We start from the raw sequence: 26,806 nt of genomic DNA, 5'->3' as shown, positions 1-26,806 counted from the left end.
CTGGCTTATTCACACAAACAAACCATCACTTGTGTGTTGCAGTCATCAGCTGATGTACATGGTAGTGTGTGAATGAGTCCCAAGGGTCTGGGCTAGATCCTGCTTTTGACAATGCTGTGTTAATTGATGTTGAGGATGATGATGATTTTATACAGCTGGTCTTTTGTCTTGGTTAATCACATTGGATTGGTTGTATTTAAAGTCCTGTTGAAATCAACTGGTCAGGATAGCCAATGAGATCTCAGTGCAACAAATTTAGGGGATTATCGCACCACTGAAAAATGTGTCTTATCACTGCCAAATTGAAGCTTCATTCAGGCTGTACCCTGGTGTTATTGCATGGTTTTTCTCCCCAAAACCGCCATCCGGGTACAGCCCGGCTCCAGTGAGGGTCCCTGAACTCTCTTTGGCAGCCATTTTTCAAAGTCAGAAAGCTCTCGACTTTGAGCAATGGCTGCCGAAGTGAGTTCAGAGACCTGCATTAGAGCCAGGCTGTACCAGTGTACAGCCCGAATGAAGCTTTAATTCGGCAGCGATAGGACACGTTTTTCAGTGGTGCAATAATCCCCTTAATTTGGATCCAAACATGATCTGTGTCTAACTGGATTGTCATTTATTTTTAAAAACTATTTATTTGTTAATTTTTTGTCCTACCTATTTTCCAGAGGGCTCAACTTATCATACATGGCTCTCTTCCTCCTCACCTGCTCACAATAACCCTGTGAGGTAGATCAGGCTAAGAAACTGAGTGCCCTCTCCCAAAGCTACCCAGTCAGTTTCAGGACTCAGCTGGGACTTCATTTTGGATCTCCCAAGTCACTGTATTCTAACAAGACCACCACATTGACTCTCTATTTAGAAAGTTTATAAGCTACCCTTCACCACAAGCTCCCTGGGTGGCACAGAAGAAGACGTGTTATTGTTTGAAGATCTCTAACTGTTTCATTACTGGCAAACAGTATCTCTTGTAAAAAAAATGTTGTTAGCAAAGCACTGGTGTCTGAGGAAACCTAAGTAGCACTGTACTATAGGAACTTGCATCACTGAAGGGGCATTTTTCAGCTCTGTGTTCTCATAGTACCTCTTGAAGCTCTGAATTCAGAATGAAGTAGCTTGGTGGAGAATCAGAGCGCTTTATGATCTAAAATATGGTTTGTCAGAAAATAAACTTCTGAAATTCTAGGCAATGCAATGCAATGGAAGTATTTTGACTGGTTGCTCATATCTCTTTTAATCGTCTTTCAAGTAGGAAAAAGTGACATGGATGGCTTCGTCCTTGGTCTAAGCTTACAAGGAAATCTGTTTAGAAATGCATTTGATAAACAGCGTGCACTGTATCTTTTACAGGTAGTGTTGTACCCAACATCCAACAGTTCCAAGTCACCTGAGCTGCATAAAATGATAGTCCCTAAGAATAGCCAAGACTCTGATCTGAGGATAAAACTGGCTGTGAGGATGGATAAGCCACCACATATGAAGCATTGTGGGTAAGTGTCTCATTGTTCAAAAATGGCAAATTTGAATTCCATTTTTTAAAGTGCCAATGTACTTTCACATAATGCACACAGAAGGGAAAATTAAGGAAAGATAAGACAGTAATGTGGGAAGGTGAAATCTGAAATTTATTTAAAGAAAATGAGCCTTGTAGCCTGAAATAAAATTGTAACTCAAAAGCAACAACAAGACTGTTGGTTTGTTTTGGTGATGGTGGTGGGGTTTCCTCCATAAAACAGGCTCTTGAATATTAGCACTGTGGTTTCCACAGAGTTTTGATATGTTACTTTCCCAGAATTCCCCAGCCAGGTTAACTGAAGGAATTCTGGGTACTACAGCCCTAAAAGGTTAGGTTATTAAACTGTGTTTCTTACAGAGCAGCATTTTTTAAAGCATTGTCTCTGACTCTCCTTGTATGTGAATTGTATTTCTTTCACCATTTCTTTCCAACTTTAGTTCTTTAAGCATGTAATTTTCTAAGCACTTTCTAGTCATCATTCTTTACTGCAACTACAGTAGGTGTGAGGGGTCAAATTTCTGCCACTGAGACCCTTTGGGGGTACCCAGACTGCCAAAATGGGATGTTTAGTAGTCATGGGAAATCCAGAGGAGGAGGAGGAGAAAAGGTTTTAATGTCAGATGGGGAAGTGGGGGGAAATTGGGTACTTGGTGGCCAGGGGAAATCCAAAAAGGAGGAGGAGGAGAAAAGGTTTTAACATTGGATTGGGAAGTGAAGATAGTGGAAGGAAATAACATGTTTGGTGGTTAAAGGGATCCAAAGGAGGAGGAGATGAATGGAGAAAGAAGGTTTTAACATCAGGTTGAGAAGGGAATCACCACACACACACAAACACACACATACACTCACACTCCTGCCTTGGCAGCTCTTTTAGAAATCACTGCTGAGGCACTGATAGTGGGGCATCAGAGCTGCTTTTTTAGGACTTTTCTAAGCAGTATCACTGGTTGTTGTTATTATTAATTGCCCTCCTGTCAATCTGGACCTATGGAGACTGTACTGAGCCATATATAAGTCGACCCCGTATTTTAGTGTCAATTTTTGGGCATAAAATTTTTGACTTATAGTCGAGTATATGTGGTACTTCAAGAGGCAACTCAAACACACTTTTCTTTGGTCAGAAAAAAGACAGTCTTTGCCCAGACCTGTTTCCATTAATTATCCACAGCTATTTCCTCCTGCCCAGTGGGACCTTAGGTTCAGGTTTTCTGACAGCTTGTCATCCAAACTGCCATTACAAACGTCCTTCTTTTTTGTAATTCATGTGACAGATTGAAAACCAGACTGTGAATAGAGAGATCCCCTGTTCAAAGGAGAGAGGAAAAGGTGCACCCTATTACCCTTTCATTTTCAGATTGATGTTGGATATACCAGATTGAGCTAAACTTAAATATTATAAATGGGGTACACCAAAATACAGTTCTAGAAAAATTCAGTAGCAGAGGTACCAGCTTTGTCAAGTTAGAAACCATTCATTTTTCCCCAGCATCTATAATCTTTATTTGCTTATTCTCCCTTCACCCCATTCCAATCCCTTTCTTTTCTCACTGGTCTTTTTCTTCCTCCATGCAAATGCACATTTTGCTTTTCTCTGCTGCCCACTCTCAGTTTCTGTGACTGTTGTAAAAACAGCAAATTCCACACTGGCATAGTTAGTAAACGAATCAAAAACAAAATTGTTGTTATGATACAGTGTTTATACAAAGCCATGGTGTGATCACACCCAGGATATTGTGTACAGTTCTTTCCCAGAACCTGAAAAAGGAAATTCTAGAGCTGGAGAAGATGAAAGGACTGGAGCAGTTCCCCCATGAGGAAATCTTAGAGGTGTAATTCTTTGTCGATTTCATTCTCAAATAAAGCAACAAGTAAATATTGCAAATTTTGAACCACTGTGAAAAAGTCTGTGCAGTTTTTGAAATCTATTGACAGTTCAAGACTTATCTGCTGAAAAAGTGTCTATTGCTTTTTCACAGAAAGTACCACTTCAAGAACAGTAAACAGAATTTGCAGACCCAGCATTTTCTGCACAGCAAACAATATTTTTGCAGAGAAATATTATTGTCTGTGCAGAAAATTATTTTTCTTATGAAGAAAATGTGGTTTTCCCTAAAAACAAACAAACAACATGCCACTCCTCTGCACAGGAGTTCCAGATTGTGAAGATTCTTGCCAGTCTAGGATTTCTCTGTCAAGGTTTCCTGACAGTAAAAAATAGAGCTGGTAAGAATATTTGAAAATATCCCCCCCCCCCAAAAAAAAAAAAAGGATTGAAAAACATTGTTGAGAAACCATGATGAGAAGAATCTGGAACTGACACTAATCTTAGCAGGTTGAGACTTATTTTGAACAAAATTCACATTTTTTTTGCACAAAAAACAGCATTTCCTATTACATTTGCAAAAAAAAAAAAAATCTGTTTTCTGAGTGAAACAACCACATGTGAATTTTGTGCAGAATAAGTTTCAACCTGTGAAGATTAGTGTTAATCTCAGATTCTTCTCATCGGGTACAGTAGAAAGTATTGTTTTCTCTGCAAAACAATCACGTGTGAATTTTGTGCAGAATATTGTGGATGCCTGATATCTAAAGATAGCACTGTCATCTAGAAGCAGATTTTAATTATCTGAAATTCATTAACATATATATATATATATATATATATATATATATTAACTCTAATAGTACCTCCAGAGTCTTCTTAGCAATGATTCTACATTTCAGGTTACTGAGTATCACAGGATATACACACACATCATGAATTTTCATGGCAGTATTTTGCTCTTGTTGTTGTTTTGTTGTTATTTTATTATTTTTATATTATTTCCTATAACTTTGTTGGGACCTGGTGATGTCTTGGAAGAAAATAATAATAATGGTACAGTCCACCTTCCCCATACACGGAGGAGCCGTTCTGGGCCTTCCCATGTATGGGGAAAAGAAGGTATGCTCAAGCGCCATATAAAATAATACGCACCCCATTACTTCTGCCAGGGCTTCACGTAAACTCAAAGCCCGCCTATGGGGGAGGGGGGGGACTGACTATAATAATCACAATGAATATTTTTAAAAAGTAAGAATTTGGCATTTGGGGGCATACTTACATCTTTTGGCATGTTTCAAGTAACTTATTGGATCCTGGTCCCTGCCATAGAGACAGATATCCAGAACAGCCCTGAGCTACTATTTGTTGCCATTCAATATGAATGCCTTAATGGGAAATGGTAATAAAAGTCTGCCTGAGAAGGAACAAACAGTTCCATGTGTAGCAAAATGAAAAGGTCACAGTATGCATAATTTATGACAGGACTTTTAAAAATTTATGAAAAAATATTTTCTTTGAGTGACAAGCAACGATTGTGATTTTAGATGATTAGGACTTAACTGTTCTGCCTATAGTGCACAGGCCTCTGATTTTCTAGCACCTTTTGCAGCTAGTCTTGTGTTTACTAAGGAATTTAAGAAGTAATCTCTGTGCTTGACAGCAATGGTAGCTATACTATTAAAGCATGGCAACCTCCACAGAGAGCCAGCTGATGTAGTGATTTGAATGTTGGACTAGGAATAGGAAAGACAAGGGTCTGAATCCTCACTCAGCCATGGAAACCAGCTAGGTGACTTTGGACAGGTGACACTCTCTCAGCATTAGAGGAAGGCAACAATAACCTCTTCTGAATTAGTTGTGCCATCAAACTAATGATAGATCCACCATCAGTCAGAATTGTTCTGAAGGCACACAACAAGAAGAAATGTCCACAGACATATCAGGTTGATAGTTTACACATGTGTTGAGGGTTGGGATTCAAGCTGCTGCTTGTTTGACTTCTTAGTCTCCCATTATTGTTGCCTGAGTTTCAACTGTTTAACATGTCTAGCAGAAACCTTCATTCTCATACCATTTCTTTTGGCTTTGATGGGAAGATGGATGGTGTTCCAAGCCCTTAATCTCTTTCAGTATGAATATGAGGTTTGCATCTCTAGGGCAGAATTGGGAAAATGTGACCCAATAACGAGAGACTAAGGAGTCAAAGAAGCAGCAGCTTGAATCCCAACACTAAATCACATTTTTGTGCCTCTAGGTCCTCCTGAAGTCCCATTGACCCCCCCCCCCCTTATTATTGTACCAGAGTATTTTTTGTTTTGTTTTGTTTTTAAAAGCAGACATAAAAGGTAAATCACAAGTCCTGGATGCCTCTGTGAGAAGTGCATGTGCATGCATCCCTACCACACTCTGCACTCCAAGTATCAATTTTCTGCTATTTTCAGCTGGAATTGGAGTATTGTGGCTCTGCATGAGTGCATGGTAGTCAAAATTGGCCTCTGCTACTATTGTCCATCCTTGCTCTAAACTATGAAATATTGCTTTAAAAGTAGCCTGGACCCCTCTGTCTAGCATACACCAAAGTACCTGTTTTAACTGATCCCATGCCAAGATTGTATGTACAGTGCTGTGTAAATTTACAGTGCTATAAAAAAAAAACTAACAATAATAATAATAAGCTACTCAGCTAAATCTACACTTCTGTTAAGTCACACTATCTGGTTTAGAACAAAGCTAGTCTAAATTTATGGTAGCTCACAGTGAGTATTGTTCTGATGTATTATTTAACATATTTTGGCGACTGATTGATAACTGCATTGTGTGGGTTGTTGACTTAAGATGAAGGCATTATTTTATAAAGGTTTCTTCTAATGAGTGTTTTCATTTGGATCTTGATTTGAACAAATACCTACCTGTCTTTGTTAAGTTATATTTCTGTGTGAGAAATAGATTTGAGGAGATAAATTGTGCTTTAGCATGACCTAGTGGCTAAATGCTTGTATTGCTTCTCCAAGCTACCTTTTAAAACACCATTATTAACATGGAAGATGGCTTAGATAGCAAGGCCAGTGCTATAAATGCTAGAAATTGAAAGCTGAAGAAAATACAAGCAAATGATGTGTTCCGTACCACCCCATATTCCACTGTAGCTGAAGTTGAAGGACTATATAGTAGCCTTGAGGAAAACCTTTTTAATAGCAAAGGATACATGTGGGTTTATATAAATTTCAGAAAGCATTTATTCATATTTAAAATTTTTCTTATTATATGTGTGTGACTGTTTATATTTAATTTTTATATTTTGATACCACCATGCTGATTGGGATATATAAAAGGAAATGCATCTTCACACAGTATGAACTCAAACCATGGAAACTATGGAATGTGGCATGATGATCACATCTTAGACATCTTTAAAAAGGGATTAGATAGTTTCAAGGGAAGATGAAATGGTTGGTTATGGATGATTGGTTATGTATCAAACCTAGGATACATAACCTAATCTAGGATGGTTATATATCAGTTCCAGCATCACAGGTAGTATAGTCCTCCCTCTGTTCTCTTGGTCTTCGGACCCGTATCCCTCACTTATGCACAAGCGACGAATGGGGGGATAATGAATGGGGCGTGTGCCCGCAGCGTGCAGCGGCACACGCCCGCACCTATATTCAAGCCAATGAGGCTTGAATATAGGTGAAACTCCATTTCCACAAGGGGGTCCAAAACGGATCCCCTCCGAAAAAGAAGAGGTGACTGTATACATCTTTCACACTCTTTCAAAGAATCTGTTCTGATGGTTGCAAAGTTCTTCTATGCTAGTCTGTTTCACCAGGAGCAAACTGGTCAAATTCCATTGCAGTTCATCCTAATTCTAGTGAATGCTGTATACCATGGGTCCTTCTAATACACTGGGGTTTGGTTCCAGTACCTTCCATGGATATCATAATCAGTGGATGCTCAAGTCCCATTATGGATAGTAAAATGGTGTGCCTTACATAAAATGGCAAAATCATGATTTGCTTTTTGGAACTTACATATTTTTTGAATATTTTTAAGTCATGTATCCTTGAATCCATGATAAAGAATCCATGGATACAGGGAGCCATCTGTACATACAGGAATGTTTATACAGTATGATCTTTGCATCCTCACCGAACCTGCCCACATGGTTACTGAACATAGGTGAAACCCCAGTTACGAGCAAATTCTACATTTCACACAGAAGTTAACCACCAGTTGACTCATGTTGAAAGAGCACCAGATACCTAGACAGGCGCTACCCTGTGGTCAACCCCTGTTGCAAGTTGACTATAGAGTCATGCTGGAGAACCTTCAGATGCCTTGGGAGACCTTTTTAAATTCCAGTCCTGTGGATATTTTATTACCAGTCCCGCAGATATAGGGGGTTGTACTGCACCAATTTTTTTTTAATATCTTGGTTTTGTTTTGTTTTGTTTGTTTGTTTTTGATTTGTCTGCTTTTGTCTTTTATTTATGACTGGACTGTGGTTGTAATAAAGTCTTTGTGTACTAACATCCTCTTTCCATAGAGACATCTAATCAGCCACTATGGAAACAGAATGCTAGATTAGATAGGCTTTTGCACAGATTCTACATGTCTCTCCTTAATAATAAATAAAACTTTTATTTATACCCCACCCCTCTGTCAAAGACAATCGGAGCATCTTACAGATTAAAACAAAATCCTAGTATCCCTGTTTCCCTTCCTCCCTCCCTTAAAACAACAATTAAACAATTAAACATTAAAATATCTGTTAAAATCATTCAATTAAAATGGCAGTGTGCAATTGGGTACAGAGTGTTCGAAGGGTAATCGTATTTGGTGTGAGGCTGAGTTTACTAATCAGGAAAGACCTGATGGAAGAACTCCATCTTGACAGCCTTTTTGAAGCTGTCTAAGGCATTTTACAGACCGCCCAAAAGAGCGGTCTGCCGCCACCCTTGTTTGCTGCGCGAGGGAGCCGCAGCGGACAAACTGCGTGGCTCCCCCGCACAGCAAAAAGAACCCGCAAAAAGCAGGTTCTTCTTGCGGTGCAGTTAGGTCGCCGCAAGGCGCCAATGGTGCCCTGCGGCGTCACAACTGCGCTGTGATGTGTGGACGCTAAGCATCCATCACGTCAAAATGGCGGTGCCCATCTGTATAGGGCGCCGCCATTTTGACGCCCTCGTTACGTGTGAGGGGCAAGGCGTCCGGAAGCGCTGCCCCTTGCACGTAATGACGACGCCCAATAGGGCCCGTCTATAAAGCACCTAAGATAGTAATATGATGGATCTCCTCCTGCAGGCCATTCCATAATCTAGGAGCAGTAGAGGAAAAGGTACTCTGGGGAGTTGCAGTCAATCTCGTTTTTATAGGTTGCAACAAATTCGTCCCAGAGGACCTAAGTGCGCTGGGTGGATTGTACTGAAGGAGGCGGTCTTGTAAATAGGTTGGACCCAAGCCATGTAAAGCTTTAAAGGTGATAACCAACACCTTGTACTGTACCCGGAAACCAATAGGCAGCCAGTGAAGTGATTTTATAACAGGTGTAATATGGTCACTTCTGGGTTTTCCAGTGACCAGCCTGGCTGTCATATTCTGAACTAACTGAAGTTTCCAGACTAAGCCCACCCATAGCCCTATGTAGAGCTCATTGCAGAAGTCAAGTCATGAGGTTACCAGAGCATGTACCACGGTTTCCAGGTCCCCTGGTTCCAGGAAAGGACACAGCTGGCGTATTAGCTGAAGCTGATAACAAGCACTCCTGACCATCGCATTTACCTGATTTGTCATCCTGAGCGACAAGTCTAAGATCACCCCCAGACTGCAACCACAGTACTTTAAGGAGAGTGTGATCCCATCCAAGACCAGTTGATGTATCTCAATGCCTGGATTAGGGCCCCCTGCTGTGAGCACCTCCATTTTATCTGGATTCAGTTTTAGTCTGTTTTTCCTCCTCCAGTCCATTACCGCTTTAAGACATTCATTGAGAGGAGAGATGCCATCTGACGTCAGAGCTGAAGACAGAGACATAGAGAAGTAAATCTGGGTGTCATCAACATGGTGATAACACCCTGCCCCATGTTTCCAAATTATCTCTCCCAGTGGCTTCATATATATGTTGAATAGCATCGGAGACAGGTTGGCGCCTTGAGGAATGCCTCAGTTAAGCTCCTTCTTTGAGGAGCAACTGTCCCTGAACATCACCCTCTGGAATCTGTCCGAGAGGAAGGAACGGAACCATTGCAGTGCAATGCCTCCAATTCCTAACTTTCTCAGGCGATCCAGAAGTATATCATGATCTATTGTAACAAAAGCTGCTGAGAGGTCTAATAGCACCAACAGGGTCACACTACCCCTTCATATATATGTAGAATAGCATATTCACACCTTTCCTTGTATTCTTAAGTTACATATGACTTCTGTTTATGGCCATGCGTACCTCATTTAATGGGGCCCTAGGTGGGTCACAGTTCATTAGATATAAAATATGCTGGTAAAGGTGTTGAACATTCTTGTGCAGCTGATTTTCTCACAGCCATTTGCAGCCTCATTTGGGGAAAAGGTTAACAACTCCTCAGCATACATCCTTATTGCCTTAAAAACCATCTGTCATAGTCAATTTTTACCTAGTTGGGGCAGTTCCAGGTTGAAGCATACCATAGAATGTTGTTTGTGTCTGAATGATTGCAGGAATCACAAATGTTTATTGGGAAACTGATCTGTTGAATTTTCTCTTGACATATTATTTTTTTTAAAAAGAGTAAATTAATTCAGTTGTATAATCTAAAATTATTATTAGGCAGGATGTCATTCAGTAAATGAACTCTTATTTAACTGATCATATAATGATTGATTGATTGATGAATTGATTTGAAACTCTATAAATATGGACACTATTAAAAGCAGTCAAGAGGGACACCTAAATGTTATTTTTCCTCAGTGGAGGCATTGCTTGTTCCATGAAAGAGAAGGAAAGTCTATTTTACTGTATTTATTAAACTGATAGCTCTCTTTTCAACTAAAAAAAATGCAGATAACAAACATCACTAAAACAAATGAAACAAAAGCCATGAAAATCAGTATAGTAATCAGTAAGCATTAAAACAATTTGAAAAGCCAAAGTATCATTTTTATTTTATTTTATTTTTATTTTTGTTCCGTGAAAATGGTATATTGCTAAGATTGTACTTTCTGCTGACTCTCCTATCAGCCTAGAATAATTTCCAGTTTTCCGTTTCCACTCTTTTCCGCCATGTTGATTACTATATTTCATCTGTAGCACATCCCATAATGAAAATAGGAATGATTTGGCTTAATTAACAAATCTGATTATTGTGCATACTGACTTTATCCTAATTATAGATTTCATAACTGTGCTGAGATTTAAATCATGCTAATTTTTAATTTTGTGCCACAGAATGTGATGGCTGTTCAACTTTAAGTATTTGTTTGCTCTTCATTTCACCAAAATGAATAGATTTAAATCAGTGTATCAAGAAAGATGAAAAGAAAAAGAAAACTGAACTGTGTAGCAAATGACACACACAAATTATATTAATGACTGATGGGATAATGATGATGAGGTTAAATGAAAAATGGTTAGAAAGGAAGAAACAAAAGTGTGCTTCCTGCTGTTAGACCCTTAGAGAACAGATTAGAGCAATGAGCTTGGTTTTAATGATTACTGCAATAATTGCTAGTAAGGGGATCTTAGAGACCTTTGTGCATTTCAGCCATTTTAATTGCATAGGAAAATAGAGAAGCATTTAATTGCTCAAAGAGATATTACTAACTGAGACATCACTTTGAATTCATTTCAAAATAATTCATCTGAAATATTTGTGAAATTGGCAAGAAATAAAATCCCAACTCAACATTGCTTAAACACATCTAAATTGGACAAAAATCCAGCATTGGGCTAGGCATTTACTGTAAATGTTTGTTCAGTTTCAAAGGGGTTTATGTTAATTGCTTTGTGTATTGAATCACGACATTAGACTTAGAATCGTGTGACCAATGTGAAGTGTTTATCGTTGCTGACCTCAGTGGTGGCCAACACCTCTGACTGTACATAGCCTTTTGGCTATTATCATTAACTGAACCAGTTGTTTTTGAAGAAAAATATTTGAATCGGAGCCTGTCTGCTTAAAGAAACCATTGCTCCAAGACTTAATGGATGAATACTAATTACAGTGTTAATCTCTTTTCCTGAAACAATTTAAGTACAGTTGGATTTATTTTTAATTGGGTTTTATAAAACTCTAAGGCAAAGCAAAGAGTGTGAGAATATTCAGATACTTTATAAACGAGAGTAATGAAATTATTGGAAGGAAGTGGGGGGGACATTTGACATCCTTTGTATTTTTTTCCCATCTTGTCGGATGGCAAGGACATCTAAGAACTGAACACTTCTATAAAGGCTCCTGGCCCAGCCTTGAAGCCAGAGCTCTGAAAAATTGTTTTTTCAGACCACAGCTCCCCCAAACCCCAGCCAGCATATTTCACTATAGCTCTAAAAATGGCCTTGAGGCAGCATCACATCATACCGCTTTGAAGGAAGAGATCTTTCCTGCCTAATATAAGAGCAGTCTTATACTGCAGAATGAAAAATTACCATCTAAGTCTGGGGAATGCCAATTAGACCTCTGATCATTTTAATGTGTAAATGTATTAAAGAAATCCAAATAAATGATTCCAAGTAAACTGGGATATCCTGAAAATGTTGGGAAATGTTTGTAATCCGCCATTATATTGCAATGATGGATTCTGACATGTGAGATATTAGAACTATCTGGATTGTTTTAATTCTTTAACACTTAATACATTAATACTTAACCCCTTCATACTGGGGTTATGAACATTTCTCATGTATTATTAAAATTTGGAAAGCCAAAATGGGAGTAGAGATGAGGGCCTTAGGTTTACCCAAACATTTGCATATAAAGCTTAAATATCTGTGTTGGGGAGGCCTCTGAATTTTATCTGTTATAAATCACATATGATTTGGAATCCAATGTGGAAGTACATGGCACACCTGACATTGAGTAGAGCTACGCACCACAGTTTCAGCTCAGCTCTTGCTTTAGCATTTCTTATCTTAAAGTCTAACTGTACTTATTCTAAGAGGTATGCAGTGGCTCAGCAGTTAAGATAATGACTCTGAAGATTGCAAGGCCGGCAGTTTGAGACCAAAGCACCACATGATGAAGTGAGTTCCTATCACTAGTCCTGGCTTCTGCCAATCTACCAGTTCAAAAGCATGTAAAAGTAGAAGTAGATAAATAAGTACCACTTCAGTGGGAAGGTAACAGCATTCCATGCAGTCATGCTGGCCACATGATCATGAAGTCATCCTTGAAAATGTTGGCTCCCTTGGCTAAGTAACAGAGATGAGCACCACACCCTACAGTCGGACATGACTTGACAATCATGTCAAAGAGGAAACCTTGACCTTTTTAATGGTTATTCTAGACTTTTTAAAGGTAAAATTTTATGGTACATTTCTGTTGAGATCAAAAACTGGAACAGTGCTATTTTATGGCCAGACTGAGCACTTCTTCCATGCACACAGAAGATGAACCTGCACCAAATGCTACTCAATAGGTAAATGGTAGATAATAATCATAATCATAATTTTTATTTCTATCTTCCCGCCTCTCCCAATGGATCGAAGCGGGATCACAGCAAAGTTGAAATTACAGTTACAATATTGCTGCATTAGTTACTGCACAATTAAATCACAATTAAAAGCATAAAAACATAAGAACATGAAAACATAAACATCAGTCAATCACGGGGTCAGCTGCTCTCGTTCCATACTAGTGGTCTTCATAGGAGGTCAGGAGGGTATGCGCGGTGAAAGAGCTCTGTCTTTACTGCCTTCTTGAAGGTTTCTAAGGATGTAACAAGGCGGGTCTCCTCTGGGAGTCCATTCCATAGTCTAGGGGCAGCTATACTGAATGCCTTTAGGGAAGTAGAAACATGTTTGGATGCTGGTATCTCCAACAAGTTCTTCCCACTTGTTCTAAGAGTGTGGGGTGGATTGTATAGGGAGATGCGTTCCCGTAAGTAACCCGGACCCAAGCCATGTAGGGCTTTAAAGGTAATAACCAACACTTGTATTGTGCCTGGAACCTAATTGGGAGCCAGTGTAGGTCTTTCAAAATGGATGTTATATGGTCAAGTCTTGAAGAACTAGTGACCAACCTGGCTGCCGCATTTTGCATTAGTTGAAGCTTCCAAACTTGATACAAGGGTAGCCCCATGTAGAGCGCATTGCAGAAGTCGAGACGAGAGATTACCAGAGCATGTACTACAGCTTCAAGGTCCTTTTGGTTGAGGTAGGGTTTCAGTTGGTGTATCAACCGAAGTTGGTACCAAGCACTTCTGGCCGTCGCATCCACTTGAGATGACAAACGTAGAGACAGCTCCAGAAGTATTCCCAAACTGCGAACTTCATCCTTCAGGGGAAGTGTGACCCCATCAAGGAGTGGTGGACAAATTTCCCTCCCCAGACCTAAGGAGCCTATGGCAAGTAACTCCGTTTTCTCTGGATTCAGCTTGAGTTTGTTTTTCCTTATCCAGCCCATTACTGACTCAAGGCAGGGATTCAGAGGGGAGAAGTCATCCTTAGTCACTGTAGCAGTCGGGGACATAGAGAAGCATAGGGTGTCAACAACTTCCCCCACTATAGGTCTGTTTGGGATGTTGATACATTCAGGTAAGCAGTAGTTCCACAGTATTCATATCCACCTGTTGATACTGAAGTGCAACCTCAGTATCTTCAAACAAGAATAGAAGTTGATTAATATTTCTTTCTATCTCATCAGAGAGGACGCTCCAGTCTGCAGTCCTAATCCAGATTGCAGAAGTTCCCATTCATCCCAGTATGGATTCAGACAACCCCCCTTCCTGTGATTTTATTAATTTATCTAAGCTCAGCCCCTTATAGGCAATTCATAGTATCTTTCACCCCTGAGAATTGTGGGGTTTCCCTTATACTCTCTTTTTCTGTAGGAAGAACTAAATTGCCTGTCCTTGGCTGGACATTGTAGCGCTAGATGTCCCAGACAAAACTCAGTTAGTGCTTTCAGACTTGGCCTGAGAGAATCCAGCTTCGCTTCTGCAAGCACTCCCACAAGCAGCACTGAGGTTACTCCTTCTTCATCACACTGAGAAAGAGGAGAAAAAAAGAAAGCCAGATCTCTGTCCTTTCATACAGATGGGAAGTTTCATGCATATGTATCACTTTGACTTTAAGTGATTTTACTATGTCTGGTACTAATAGTGTGTATCATCTTGTTATGAAATATTATGTCTTTACCATGTCATTTTCTGTGGCTCTAGTTGGCAGCAATTATGCTACATGGCAAGTAGCCTCTGGGGTAGGATCAAACATAGATCTGTCTGCAGTTGCAGCTCTTATCTGTAAAAGCATATTTTATTTCTTTGGATTCTAGCGCACACATCTATTTTGTATATCTGGCTAGACTGATTCCAGTTTCCTAGTACTTTGAAAGGAGAGAGATCACTGAAAAACACAGCTTCAATTTTGATTACATATCAAGAAGCATTTAATTATCTTAGCTCATTTAATTAGCCTCACTGCAGGGGTCAATTGCTTTTTTTATTAGCATGGCAGACATGTGACTTTGATTGGCACAAAATGCCCAAAGATACAGTATTCCATTTGGAGATAACACATTTCTAAAACTCTGGTAGTTTATCATTTTAGAAAATCTTAATATATATTTGTGTGTGTGTGTGTGTGAGGTTTTGCCTGTCATTTTTTTAAAAAAGAAGGAAATCAGTATTCTTAATTTCTAGGTGAATAAGAAGACTAGGAAAGTGGAGGAGGATTCTTAATATCTAAAGTGCTTCCTAAATCAGTTCTGTTGCTTTATGATTATATATATAACGGCAAACTGGTTCTGTAAGTAGTTTTCAAAAAGAAAATACAGTTTTTTAAAGACTATCATGTGAAAGAGTACCATTAGAAAATTGACAATACTTGAAACTTAAATATAAATATTTTTAAACAGACAAGATACATAACAGAAGGGCATAAGAAATTAGGGGCACCATTCATGACATTTACATGAAGAGGCCTCCAAATATAGAAGCACAAGTAGGGCAATGCCACTCAGCCCAGGCAGGCCCTAATGTCCAAAGATTGATTATGGGCATTTTCATGAGGAAGTGGAAAGACATGCAGAAGTGATCAGGGTTCTTGAACACATGGAAGCATATACAAGTAGGATTTCCATGTGCCAGGGTGGTGAACCTCAAGCCTGGGGCTGAATGTGGTTCCCTGCCCCACTGGTGACTGGTTTTCTCCCGTTCTAAAATGTGCACATTCCTCTCCCGATATTTAGTTATATTTTAGCTTCAAGTTAGAATATGTTTGTATGCTTTTGCTTCAATCCACTACAAGAATGTGGAGTCCGAGGATTCTCAATTTTAGTTTGGCCACTGGCCTGAAAGAAGTTCCCCTTCTTTTCCCTATGTGTACTGGCATCCATGTTCAACATGTGGATACTTGGGGACAATGAACTGCACAGTGAGATCGAAGGCTTTCATGGCAGGCATCCATAGTTTTTTGTGGGTTTTTCGGGCTATGTGGCCATGTTCCAGAAAAGTTTCTTCCTTAGGAAGAAACTTTTCTGGAACATGGCCACATAGCCCGAAAAACCCACAAAAACTATGCACAGTGAGACTTTGGTCAATTAACTAGCAACAACAATAGTTTCTTGTACTCTAATAGACTAACAGCAGTGCAGCTTCTAACTGTAGATTAAGACTGTCCTTTTGACTTTCTGTTATAAAGGACCTGAACAGACAGGCCAAAATAAAGCTGCTTCGAGTCACTTTTAGATTGTAAGCCTGAGGGCAGGGAACCGTCTAATTATAATAATTGTAAGCCGCTCTGATAGCCTTTAAGGCTGAAGGGCGGGGTATAAATACCATAAATAAAATAATAAATAAATAAATGACACAGGCATCTTAAGAGGCCAGAAGCTGTGCCAAAGCTGCGCTCCTGTCCTTAGGACTGGAGCATGGCTTTGGTGCGGCTTCCGGCCTCTTAGGACGCAGGCATCATTTACACAGCATACCCCCAAAGTGACCCGAAGCAGCTTTATTTTGGCCTGTCTGTTGGGGCCTATAGTCTGAAAAAGTCTGGGTTGGAGTACAGTGGACCCTTTTTATACGCTGGGGTTTGGTTCCAAGATCCACCGTGGATAATAAAATCCGTGGATGCTCAAGTCCCATTAAATATAACGACAAAGCAAAATGGTGTCCCTTATAAAAAATGGAAAATCAAGGTTTGCTATTTTAAATTTATACTTTTTTTGAACATTTTCAAATTGTGGTTGCTTGAATCCGTGTATAAAAAATCTATGTATAAGAAGGGCCAAGTGGATTCATAGAGGAGGTGTCCTAGCAATTTATGTGACTTCTTCACATTAGAAGATCTCCCCTAGGTTGCATTCATGGGGTTCTGAAGCTGTATGAAGTTAGTTTTGTATCATTCAATGAGTAAGACATGTATTAAAAAATAATCCAGCATAAGCAACAGTGACCAAATGTGCCATCTTTTGTAGTTTGTGTGAAATAAGCAGAAGTGACCACAAGAGGGCAGTATGGTTTAAAGAAAAGCTAGGCAAAACCTTGCACCTGTATTAAAGTCTGATATGTAAAATGTGCACTTTTGGTAATGGTTGGTTTTTTACTTTATAGCTTTATAAAAACAATCTCTTGCCAAAAAAAACATACTTAGATACAGACAGTGCCATATTAGTTGCCTGTTTTTGGTTTTTGCTTGTATTCTGAAAAAGTGAAAAAATCAACCAATTCTGCCCTTAAGCATGTTTCCAAATAAGTTTTTGAAAGATGCATAGCACTTTTTAAAATAAATGTCTGCGGCAAGAACATATTTTATGTCTGAGAGTATTTGACAGGCATTTAGAACATTCTTTGTTTTCTGATGTAATCATCACAGCCAGCCAAAAAATATGTTGCTCAGCGGGAAGTCATACTGATTTCCATTGAGTTTTCATTGAAATGGGTACACTTGTGCAATGTTATGCCTCTTTATACATTTTCAGGTGTAAATTATGAATCTGACACACAGGTGTCTGAGTATACTTTCCTCATTCAAGTAATCTTGTCAGATGGTGGGATTGGTCGTGGTTTTCTGTTGAGAATCTGTTTGATGCGTTTGTTGAGTAACTGGTTTGCTGTGTACAAGTGATAAGATTTATCTGAACTTTTCATCACAGAGAACTATAATCCTTGAGTAAACTAAAACACAAGCTTCAGTTAAAAAGTAGAAGGTATTTACTAAGGTCTAAGATATCTTGAACCCACAGAAGGACTGTTTGACATATTTTGCTAGAAATTTTGTGCTCAGAAAAAATCTAAAGCCCGATATTATCATCTGCTTGCCAAGGCTAAAAACAGCTTTGGACCTACCGTTTACAGCAGATGTGGGAATTACGTGGTTTTCCAGTTGTTGTTGAACAGCATGTCCCAGCAGCCCTAGCCAGCACAGCCAGCACAGATTGTTATCCCTCCCCCCCCCCCCAAAAAAAAACCATCATGTTTTAGGAGGTGAAGAAGTGACAAGCATTTAGAAAGGAGCCTTTTCAGTTTCTCTGTTATGCATTTACCTGGCATTTCCGTAAAGACCCAGTTGGGAAAGTTGCAGTATCTAGAAATGTCTTATTTTCAGTGGATCAAAGAGAAATCAGAGGAAAAAAGTATTGTGCCTTGTTGTTGTTAACTGCTGTCAAGTTGATTTTGACCCCATGAATGAGAGCCTTCCAAGTCATCACATGGGGCCTTGCAAGCAAATGGCTGTGGCTTCTTGATTGAGTCTATCAACTTGGAATGTGGTCTTCCTTTTTTTTCTGCTGCCTTCTACCTTACTAAGCATTATTGTCTTTTCTAGTGAACCATGCCTCCTCAAGACATGGCCAAAGTGCAACAGCCTCAGTTTAATGATCATGGCTTCTAGGGAGAGTTCTTGCTCTTTTGCACTTCTTGTTGTTAACTGCCCTTGAGTCGACATTGACTCATTGCGACCCCATGAGTGAGACTCCTCCAAGTCCTCCTGTTCAAAACCCCTCTGCTCAAGTCCTGCAAGTCCAGAGATCCCAAAGCAAAGTTATCATGGAGTTTTCTTTGTTCATAAGGGGTTTGCTGTTGCCTTCCCTTGGTGCTAAGAAAGTATGTCTTACCCTAGCTCAATGCTAGGAAATTCTGGGAACTGTAGTTTTGGGACACATTTAACCTTCTCTGTCAGAAAGCTCTGGTGCCACAATAAACTACAGTTCCCAGAATTCCCTAGCACTGAGCTAGGGCAGTTAAAGTTGTCTCAAACTGGATTATTTCTGCAGTGTGTTTTGCAGTGTGTTAAGAAAACAGAAACTTGTATCAGATAAAGAAGTTTATTACACTGGCTTTGCTCCTGCGACAGACATGGGATGTAACTTTAAGAAAGTGGATCTTATCACATTTCCCCGTCACTGGGGAGTACGCAGCCCATTTGCAACCCGGGCTTCTGCTATATCTTTTCCAGTGTCTCTTTTTCAGTAATCTCTTTCTGGAAAAGATGTGGGAGGAGCCTGGAGAAACCTAGGTTGCAAACGGGCTGCGTACTCTCCAGCAAAGGGGAAATGTGATAAGATCTGGTTTCTTAGTTACATACCACGTCTGTCACAGGAGCAAAGCCAATGCGATAAACTTCAAATTCAAAAGGCTTCAAAGCTAGGGGAGCATATGTGTATGCATGTCTTCTCTGCCTCCTAGTAAACACGGGGGCAATTTCATGCTGTTTTGGGTTCATAGAATCATAGAATCATAGAGTTGGAAGAGACCGCAAGGGCCATCCAGTCCAACCCCCTGCCATGCAGGAAATCCAAATCAAAGCATCCCCGACAGATGGCCATCTAACCTCTGCTTAAAGACCTCCAAAGAAGGAGACTCCACCACACTCCGAGGGAGTTTGTTCCACTGTCGAATAGCCCTTATGGCCAGGAAGTTCCTCCTAATGTTGAGGTGGAATCTCTTTTCCACCTTTTTTCCATGTTGGAACTTAAAACAGCTTACAATGATTTTTAAAAAAATTGTTAAAAATCCACAAAATACAAAAGTTAAAACACAATTAAACAATTTTAAACAAAATCCACTGTATAATGTAATCTTTTAAACAAAAATACTTTGGAAATCTAAATTAACGGTGCATATCCTTTAAGAAGAGCCACTGAAATGTACCTTATATACTCGACTATAAGTCAAGAAATTTTTGCCCCAAAATAGTCTCCAGAATCCTGGGTAGACTTATGCAAGAGGCAATAGGTCTTTGACCAAGCTTCTCCCCAGCTGGGCTGCCTCCGCAAGGGGCAGCCCAGTTGGGGAGAGCCCAGGAAGGGCGCGCGTTCACCCTGGAGTCTCTCCGCTGGGCTCCCTCCGCAGAGGAAGCCCTCTGAGGGACAGGCTTCCCAGGGCGAGCCTTCGCCCTGGAGACCTCTCCTTCATTGGGATCCCTCCTCAGAGGAAGCCCAGTGAAGGACAGGCTTCCCAGGGCTAGCCTTCGACCTGGAGACCTCTCCTTCGTTGGGCTCCCTCCTCAGAGGAAACCTAGTGAATGACAGGCTTCCCAGGGCGAGCCTTCGCCCTGGAGACCACTCCCTCGCTGGGCTGCCTCCGTGGGGGAAAGCCCAGCTGGGGACAGGCTTGCAAGGGCGCACGTTCGCCAGCAGCCTCTTCCCAGCTGGACTTCCTCTTAAGTCGGACCCTCGGCTTATCCACGGGTCATATAAAAACCCACATTTTGGCCCCAAAAGCTGGCCTCGGCTTATACATGAGGTCGACATACACGAGTATATATGGTAGTTGTTTAAGTGTTAGAGTACAACTCTGGAGACCAGGGTTCGATTCCCACCTCAGCCATGGAAACCCACTAGGTGAGCTTGGGAAAGCCACACACTCTCAGGCCCCCTCCCAAACCTCATGATAGGTTCATCCTAAGATCTCCATGTCAGAAATAACTTGAAGACCCACACAACATTCCTCCAATTTGACATGGGCCTGTTACAGACAGCCAAAATAAAGCTGCTTCGAGTCACAGTGGAGGTATGGTGTTTCAATGATGCATGCGTCCTAAGAGTCCAGAAGCCACACCAAAGCCACACTCCAGCTGGAGCGTGGCTTTGGTGCGACTTCTGGACTCTTAGGACGCATGCATCATTGAAACACCATACCTCCACTGTGACTCAAAGCAGCTTTATTTTGGCTGTCTGTAACAGGCCATGGTGTTTAATTTTCCTTCAGGATTAGTCCCCTCCCCCCATACACACACACACTTTGCTCTCCAAGTGAAAGACATGCCTGGAATTCTGCTGGTTAGCCCTAACTACAGTTGACCAGTTCACAGTCAGTTTTTGATTGATGAGTCAACATGTAGATAAATCTAATTGATTCGATGGCTCTAATCTGATCAGGATGAACAATCAGATTTAAGACGTAGTTGTCTTCAATACCAATTTCTTTCTTATTCCCTCCACTCAGCCAGCTTGCAGTGCTTCAAGTTGACTCTATATTATTATTATTATTATTATTATTATTATTATCCACTTTTTTCCATGTTGGAACTTAAAACAGCTTACAATGATTTAAAAAAATTATTAAAAATCCACAAAATACAAAAGTTAAACAATTTTAAACAAAATCAAACACAGGTTAAAACATTTATCATTAAAAGGCCCTCTCCTGTGTTGCCACCAGATGTATCTGTGAAGCTGGTTGGACAGAGAGAAGGGCCTCCCAGCAGATCTCAGTGTACAGGCTGATAAGGGAAAATGCAATCTTTCAGATAACCTGGACCTGAACTATATAGAGCTTTATAGGGCAAAATAAGTGCTTTGAATTGTGCCCAGAAAAGGACCAGCAGCCAGTGAAGCTGTAGCAACAAGGGAATTGTATGCTCCTTGTAGCCAGCACCCATTTGTAATCTGGCTGCAGCTCTTTGGACCAGTTGAAGTTTCCAAACACTGTTTAAAGACAGTCCTATGTAAAGTGCATTACAGTAGTCCAACTGGGATGTAACTAAGGTGTGTGTCACCATGGCAAGGTCTGATGTCTCAAGGAGTCTGTGTACTTGGGGCACAAGCTTTTAACTGTGCAACTGTGTTTAACTCTACCTTTTTAAAAATCAAATTGATTGATTGAAATAAATGTCCATTTTTAATAAATATGTGAAGGATGGCTCCATGAGTGACTCAAGGACCAGATGATTAGCACTGTTTACAGAATATCATATTTACACATGTGCACACACATTGGATTTTTAAAACTATGATTACAAAAAGAAGAAAGGGGAATGGCATGAGTTTGGTTGGCCATATACATTAAGATAATATTATCATATCTCCAGAAACACATGTATAACACTGGTTGTGGTTGTGTGTTTTCAAGTCATTTCTGACTTATGGGTTTCCCATTGCATTCCTCTGAGTAAGTGTGACTCATCCAAGATCATCCAGTGGGTTTCTATTCCTAAGCAGGGATTCAAGACCTGGTCTCCCAGTCTCCTAGTCCAGCACTCAAACCACTGTCCCAGAATGACTATCATGTATACCATATTCATAAAGACAATTTATATGAAGCATGTAGTTCACTGAGGATGGCATCTATGAATGGTTTGTTTCAAATATTTACATTCCTCTGTTCCTCTAGCCACTGGCTTCCAAGACACTAGATCAGTTATAGGAAATAGATTCCATTCCTTCAATCCCTCAGGGCCAAGCAGCAAGTGGAGATTTTCTACCTAGTACTTCAGCTCAGAAGTTGCTTTCACTTCTTCTCCTGTTCCACACATAGAAAAAAGGGAAGAGGAGTGCAGTACTCTCATTGACTGACATCAGGGAACTGTGTTCCTCCTCCCTGTCTTCCATAATGAGAAAGGGAGGAGAAAGCACAGATCACCAGTGGTTTACATTGGCTGCCAGTCTGTTCCTGGCCCTGGTTCTGAATCCCTTTAATGACATTGGACCAGGTTAAATGAAGAACCTTCTCTTTCTTTTTTGTACTTCTCCATAGCCTAAGAAAATAATCTGAGCTTCTTTACCAGGTGTCCCTGACCAAATCAGGTGATGTTGCAAGAGAGAGGGTCTGTTTGGTGATAACGCCCTGTCTGTGAAATGGCCTCCCTGGAGACACTCACCTAGTGCCTACATAATGGTCTTTTCAGTACCAGATGAATGTCTTTTTTTATTTTCCCTGACGTTTTAAGAAATGTTTTTAATACTTGGATTATTTTTATTCCAATGATTTGCCTTGTTTCATCTCTGCTGGTGGTGTCCTCTTGCTCTAGTTTGATTGCTTTTATTAGAATCATTCTCTCTGTATTTTATGTTTTAATTTGTATGTTTTCTAGAAATTTTTGTTTAAGATATTGGGATATTATTTTGAATTGTAATAAAATAAATAATAAATGAGGTAATTGATGATGACCATGTTTTTTCATTTTAATTAGTCTGAAGGCAGGATATATCAAATTAATAATTTGACTGAAGGATAGGCACACAGTTCTTTTCCTACCATTAAGCTCTTCCATTCAAATAAGTGGCAAAGGAAGGCAGGATTCAGCACTTAACTAAATCTTTCTATGATTTATAAAGCTAGAATTATGGATGTTTCCAAAGCAGATGGGATTAGAAGTCAGTGTTAAATCTTCACCTGACATTAATGATCCTGCCTCATTACTAAGCACTTAACCGCAATTCCCTGTACACATTATTGGAAGCTATTGTTAAGCGCTGAATGTTGCCTTCATAATTCATTCACACAGTGGGTTACCCTAAGTCGGAAATGACTCGAAGGCACCACACACACAAGTCACACTCTCTCAGCCTCAGAGAACGACAGTGGAAAAACCCCTCTGACGAAGCTTGCCCCATGATAGTCATACCTTAGGGTCACCAGGAACCGGCACTCGGAAGGGAGGGAGGGTGCTTGGGCCCATAAATTGGAAATGACTTGGAGGCACCCAACAACAACAAATGACACAGCATAAGAACAAAGAGAACCAGTGCTTTGAATGTGTGACTCTGGAGACCAGAGTGGGTTACAGACCGCCCATTTGGGGCGGCCTGTTCCCGCACCTTTCTCCACTGTATCGGGGCCTCAGCTGCCAGAACGGCAGCCTCTGAGGCCCCGATGTGCCACTTTCCAGGCCGCTGGGAAGCGGCAAAAGGCTGCTTACCCGCGGCCTGGAAAGGGGTGTCCTTGGGGCTTCATGCCCCAAGGACACCTGACGGCGGTGGGGAGGAGGAGAAAGGGTCCGCTTGGCCCCTTTCTCTTCTGCGTCGCTGGCACAGCCGTCTAAAGGCTGCACCAGTGACGCAAACCACAGAAGGAGCTCCGTTTTGGAGCTCCTTCTCGCACCGCGGAAAGGGCGCTCTATGCGCCCTCGCGTGGCACGACAGTGTCACGTCTGCACCGCCTCATTTGGAGGCGGTGCGTTCGTGACGTCGTAATGGCGGCCCCCGTGTGGAACGGGCGCTGCCATTTTGTACAGACTGGGTCCATACTAGGTTTAGGGGCATCAAGAAGTGACGCCCCTTTCTAACCCTAGTACGGACCCAGTCCATACTATTATGCCCGTTTGTAACGGGCCTAAGGCTCAAATCCCAGCTCAGCCATGAAACCCACTGGGAGACCTTGAACAAGTCACACTCTCTCAGTCTTGGAGGAAAGCAGTAGCAAACTTCCTCTGAAGAACTCTTGCCAAGAACCCACACAGATAGCCTCATTACATCTCACTACAGTTCCCAGAATCCCATAGCATAGCAGTGAGGGCCTTCAGAAGGTCTGGGTCTTCCAGCTGGTAGGGGCAGAACCTCTGCCCAGAAAGATTGGGGCTTCTGGCCGGAAGGAGCAAGAGTTCCTTCAGAAGGGCCGTACCCCCCCCCCCCCCTTGTTGCAGCTCAGTTTTCTGCAGGAGAACCAGGCAGCAGCAAGGAGCCAGGCCAGCTGGGTGCACCTCCCTACCCCTTTTTGGCATGGCCCAATTCTCCCAAGGCAAGCCAAGCCAGGCCAAGCACGCGCACCCCACCCCTATTTGCTGTGGCCACCATGTGTCCTCAGGGATGGCTTCATGTGTCAGAGGGGGCACACGTGCCACGGGTTCACCAACATGGACTTAGGCTTTGTAAGTAAACTAAAAATCACATCAAGGAAGATACATCATAATTGGCTGCAATCATTCATCTAAAGTCAATGTAACTTTCAAAATGAAATATAGCATTAAAACTAAATGTGAAGGATGATTGCTAGCTCTCTAATAGAATTCCACCCTTTAGTTCAACACAGCAATGACGATCTAAAGTGTGTCCCATCAGCTCAATGTTTATGTTGGTTTAAATCATCTTTATTGGAGAGATGTGATATGCTTACCCACACATAAATAAATGGCATGGCAGGTGCACTATGGGAGCAAAACCAGGAAATTCCAACTTTCCCATTTACTTAACTGGGACCCATGATTCCTTGTTTTACAGCTAAGAAAACAGCCAAGAGTAGCTTGATTCTTTTTGCACCTATGCTAAAATGTGAAGGAACAGAAAAGAAATAGAAAAAATTTCAAGGAAATAGCTAGGCTTTATTGCCAATTTTCCTATTCATCTCATGAGCATCTTACTCATTGTAGTAGATAGAAATGTTCTCCATTATTGTTTAGCTTTCTTGACACTCCTCAAGATATTTGTCCTTAGCAGACATAATTACAACAGCTGTTTGGGCTGTGTGTGGTGCTCCCCCCACCTCCATTTGTTGTGAAGATGTGTTTAGTCCTCTTTCTCAAGAGCACAGGAAAGTACTAAAATCAATCTGAGAATGTTTACTGCAAGGCTTCTGATGACCCAGGCCATATTGTTGTCTTGAATCTGTTGTCTCTCTCATCCTCAACAGAAGACAAAAAAAAGGTGGGGGGGAAGAAAGAAATGGCTTAATCTTGTGGGGGTTCAATAAAAGAAGGAATGCAGTACAAGGAAGGATTCCTTTTATGCGAGGCAACACAGAACATGCCTTGATGACTGAAAGTGCCTGTGGGCATTTGGTCCCTATTGGTTCTCACATTGAATGCAATGATGCCCACAGATAGCCTGTATTGTTGTCAGTTAAATGGGATCATGAGTGTCTGAAAGGTGTTTGAGAATGAACTGAAAATCATTTTCACAAGTGGATGATTACTTCTGCCACATGTTAACCGAACTCTATCAGAATGGCCCAGATTCTGAGACTGCATTAATTGCTCTTTCAACCTTGACTGGAGCTTCTTTTTAAGAAAAGCCCTTTGCTGGACTAAACTGCTATATGTATTGATCCCCCGCACCCATGTTTTCTTCCATTGTAATAAATGAAACCTTGGAAAAATAGAGAATTTATATTTGAGATGCAGATGGCTTGTTTAACTCTTTATATATATATTTGTTTAACTGAACAAGGGGAGAGGAACAATACAAGTCAGTTTAGTTTTATAAACTTAAAAACTAGTTTAATAAAGCTGTCTTTTTCCACCTCTGCCAGCACAGTGACCTGATCCAGGTTTCTATTAATAATTATGCTCAGTTTATGTTCAGTTATTCATTACTGTTGACTCTTCTCCCATCCTCATCAGCATCTAAAAGTATGAACTTTAGCAGCATGGTCTAAATATGCATACACATTTGCTCTATCTTTATATTTTTGGCACACCACTGGATAATTAGGACTTGCAGAGTGTTATGACTTCTTATTCTGCATACAGCATAACTTGGGGGAAAGAGGGTTTTTTAATCCAATATATTCAGATTTTTATGATTTCATTTAATTTTTTTTAATTAAATACATACAGATGTACAAAACAACATTAAAACAAATATGGAGTTGATCTAGTCAGCATGTACTGTAAATATAGATACATATTAAAACAATACACACAGTACCAACGAATATAATTCCGAATAAACATATAAAGCTATTATGTCACTATAAACCAAGATAATAGTAATACTTCCTGGACAATACACTTAACTTCTTCAGTTTAGAATTACCTAGCCTGAAATTGTCTGACTTTTTATTCCATCTTTATTTTTTTTATTTCTCTCTCTCTTTTTCCTTTTATCTTTAATAACAAACAGAATTATAACTACCCCATAAACGTGTATTTAACAATATTTTCTCTATATATAACAACACAATTCCAATCTTTTTCTACCTTTTCCTTACTATTTTCTTCCATTAAAGCTGTGAGAATATCCATTTCCATAGCTTCATAGAGTTTGCTTAACCATTTTGCCCTCGTTGGTATTTGGGTTTCCCCCCATAATTTAGCATAAAGAATCCTGGCAGAGGTGATCATATATAGTACTATACATCTATAGGTCCTTCCTGTTTCTTTATCCAATTCTGAAGTCATATTTAAT

The 26,806-nt window shown here is 40.5% G+C and overlaps 1 protein-coding gene across 13 annotated transcripts in view; it reads left to right on the top strand.

The window, feature by feature from the left end:
- CADPS2 (calcium dependent secretion activator 2) overlaps positions 1 to 26,806 on the top strand; it is a 396,201-nt gene that overhangs the window by 203,946 nt on the left and 165,449 nt on the right. For all 13 annotated transcript variants that reach the window (XM_089524382.1, XM_089524381.1, XM_089524383.1 and 10 more), the window contains exon 8: positions 1,348 to 1,487. In XM_089524382.1, coding sequence (XP_089380508.1) covers positions 1,348 to 1,487 — 140 coding nt within the window. The remainder of the gene's footprint in view (positions 1 to 1,347; positions 1,488 to 26,806) is intronic.

This window comes from Sceloporus occidentalis, unplaced genomic scaffold (genome assembly GCF_023333645.1).
Source record: "Sceloporus occidentalis isolate IW3139 unplaced genomic scaffold, rSceOcc1.0.p SCAF_5, whole genome shotgun sequence".
NCBI lineage: Eukaryota > Metazoa > Chordata > Lepidosauria > Squamata > Phrynosomatidae > Sceloporus > Sceloporus occidentalis.
This window is presented reverse-complemented; position numbering and strand designations above follow the sequence as displayed.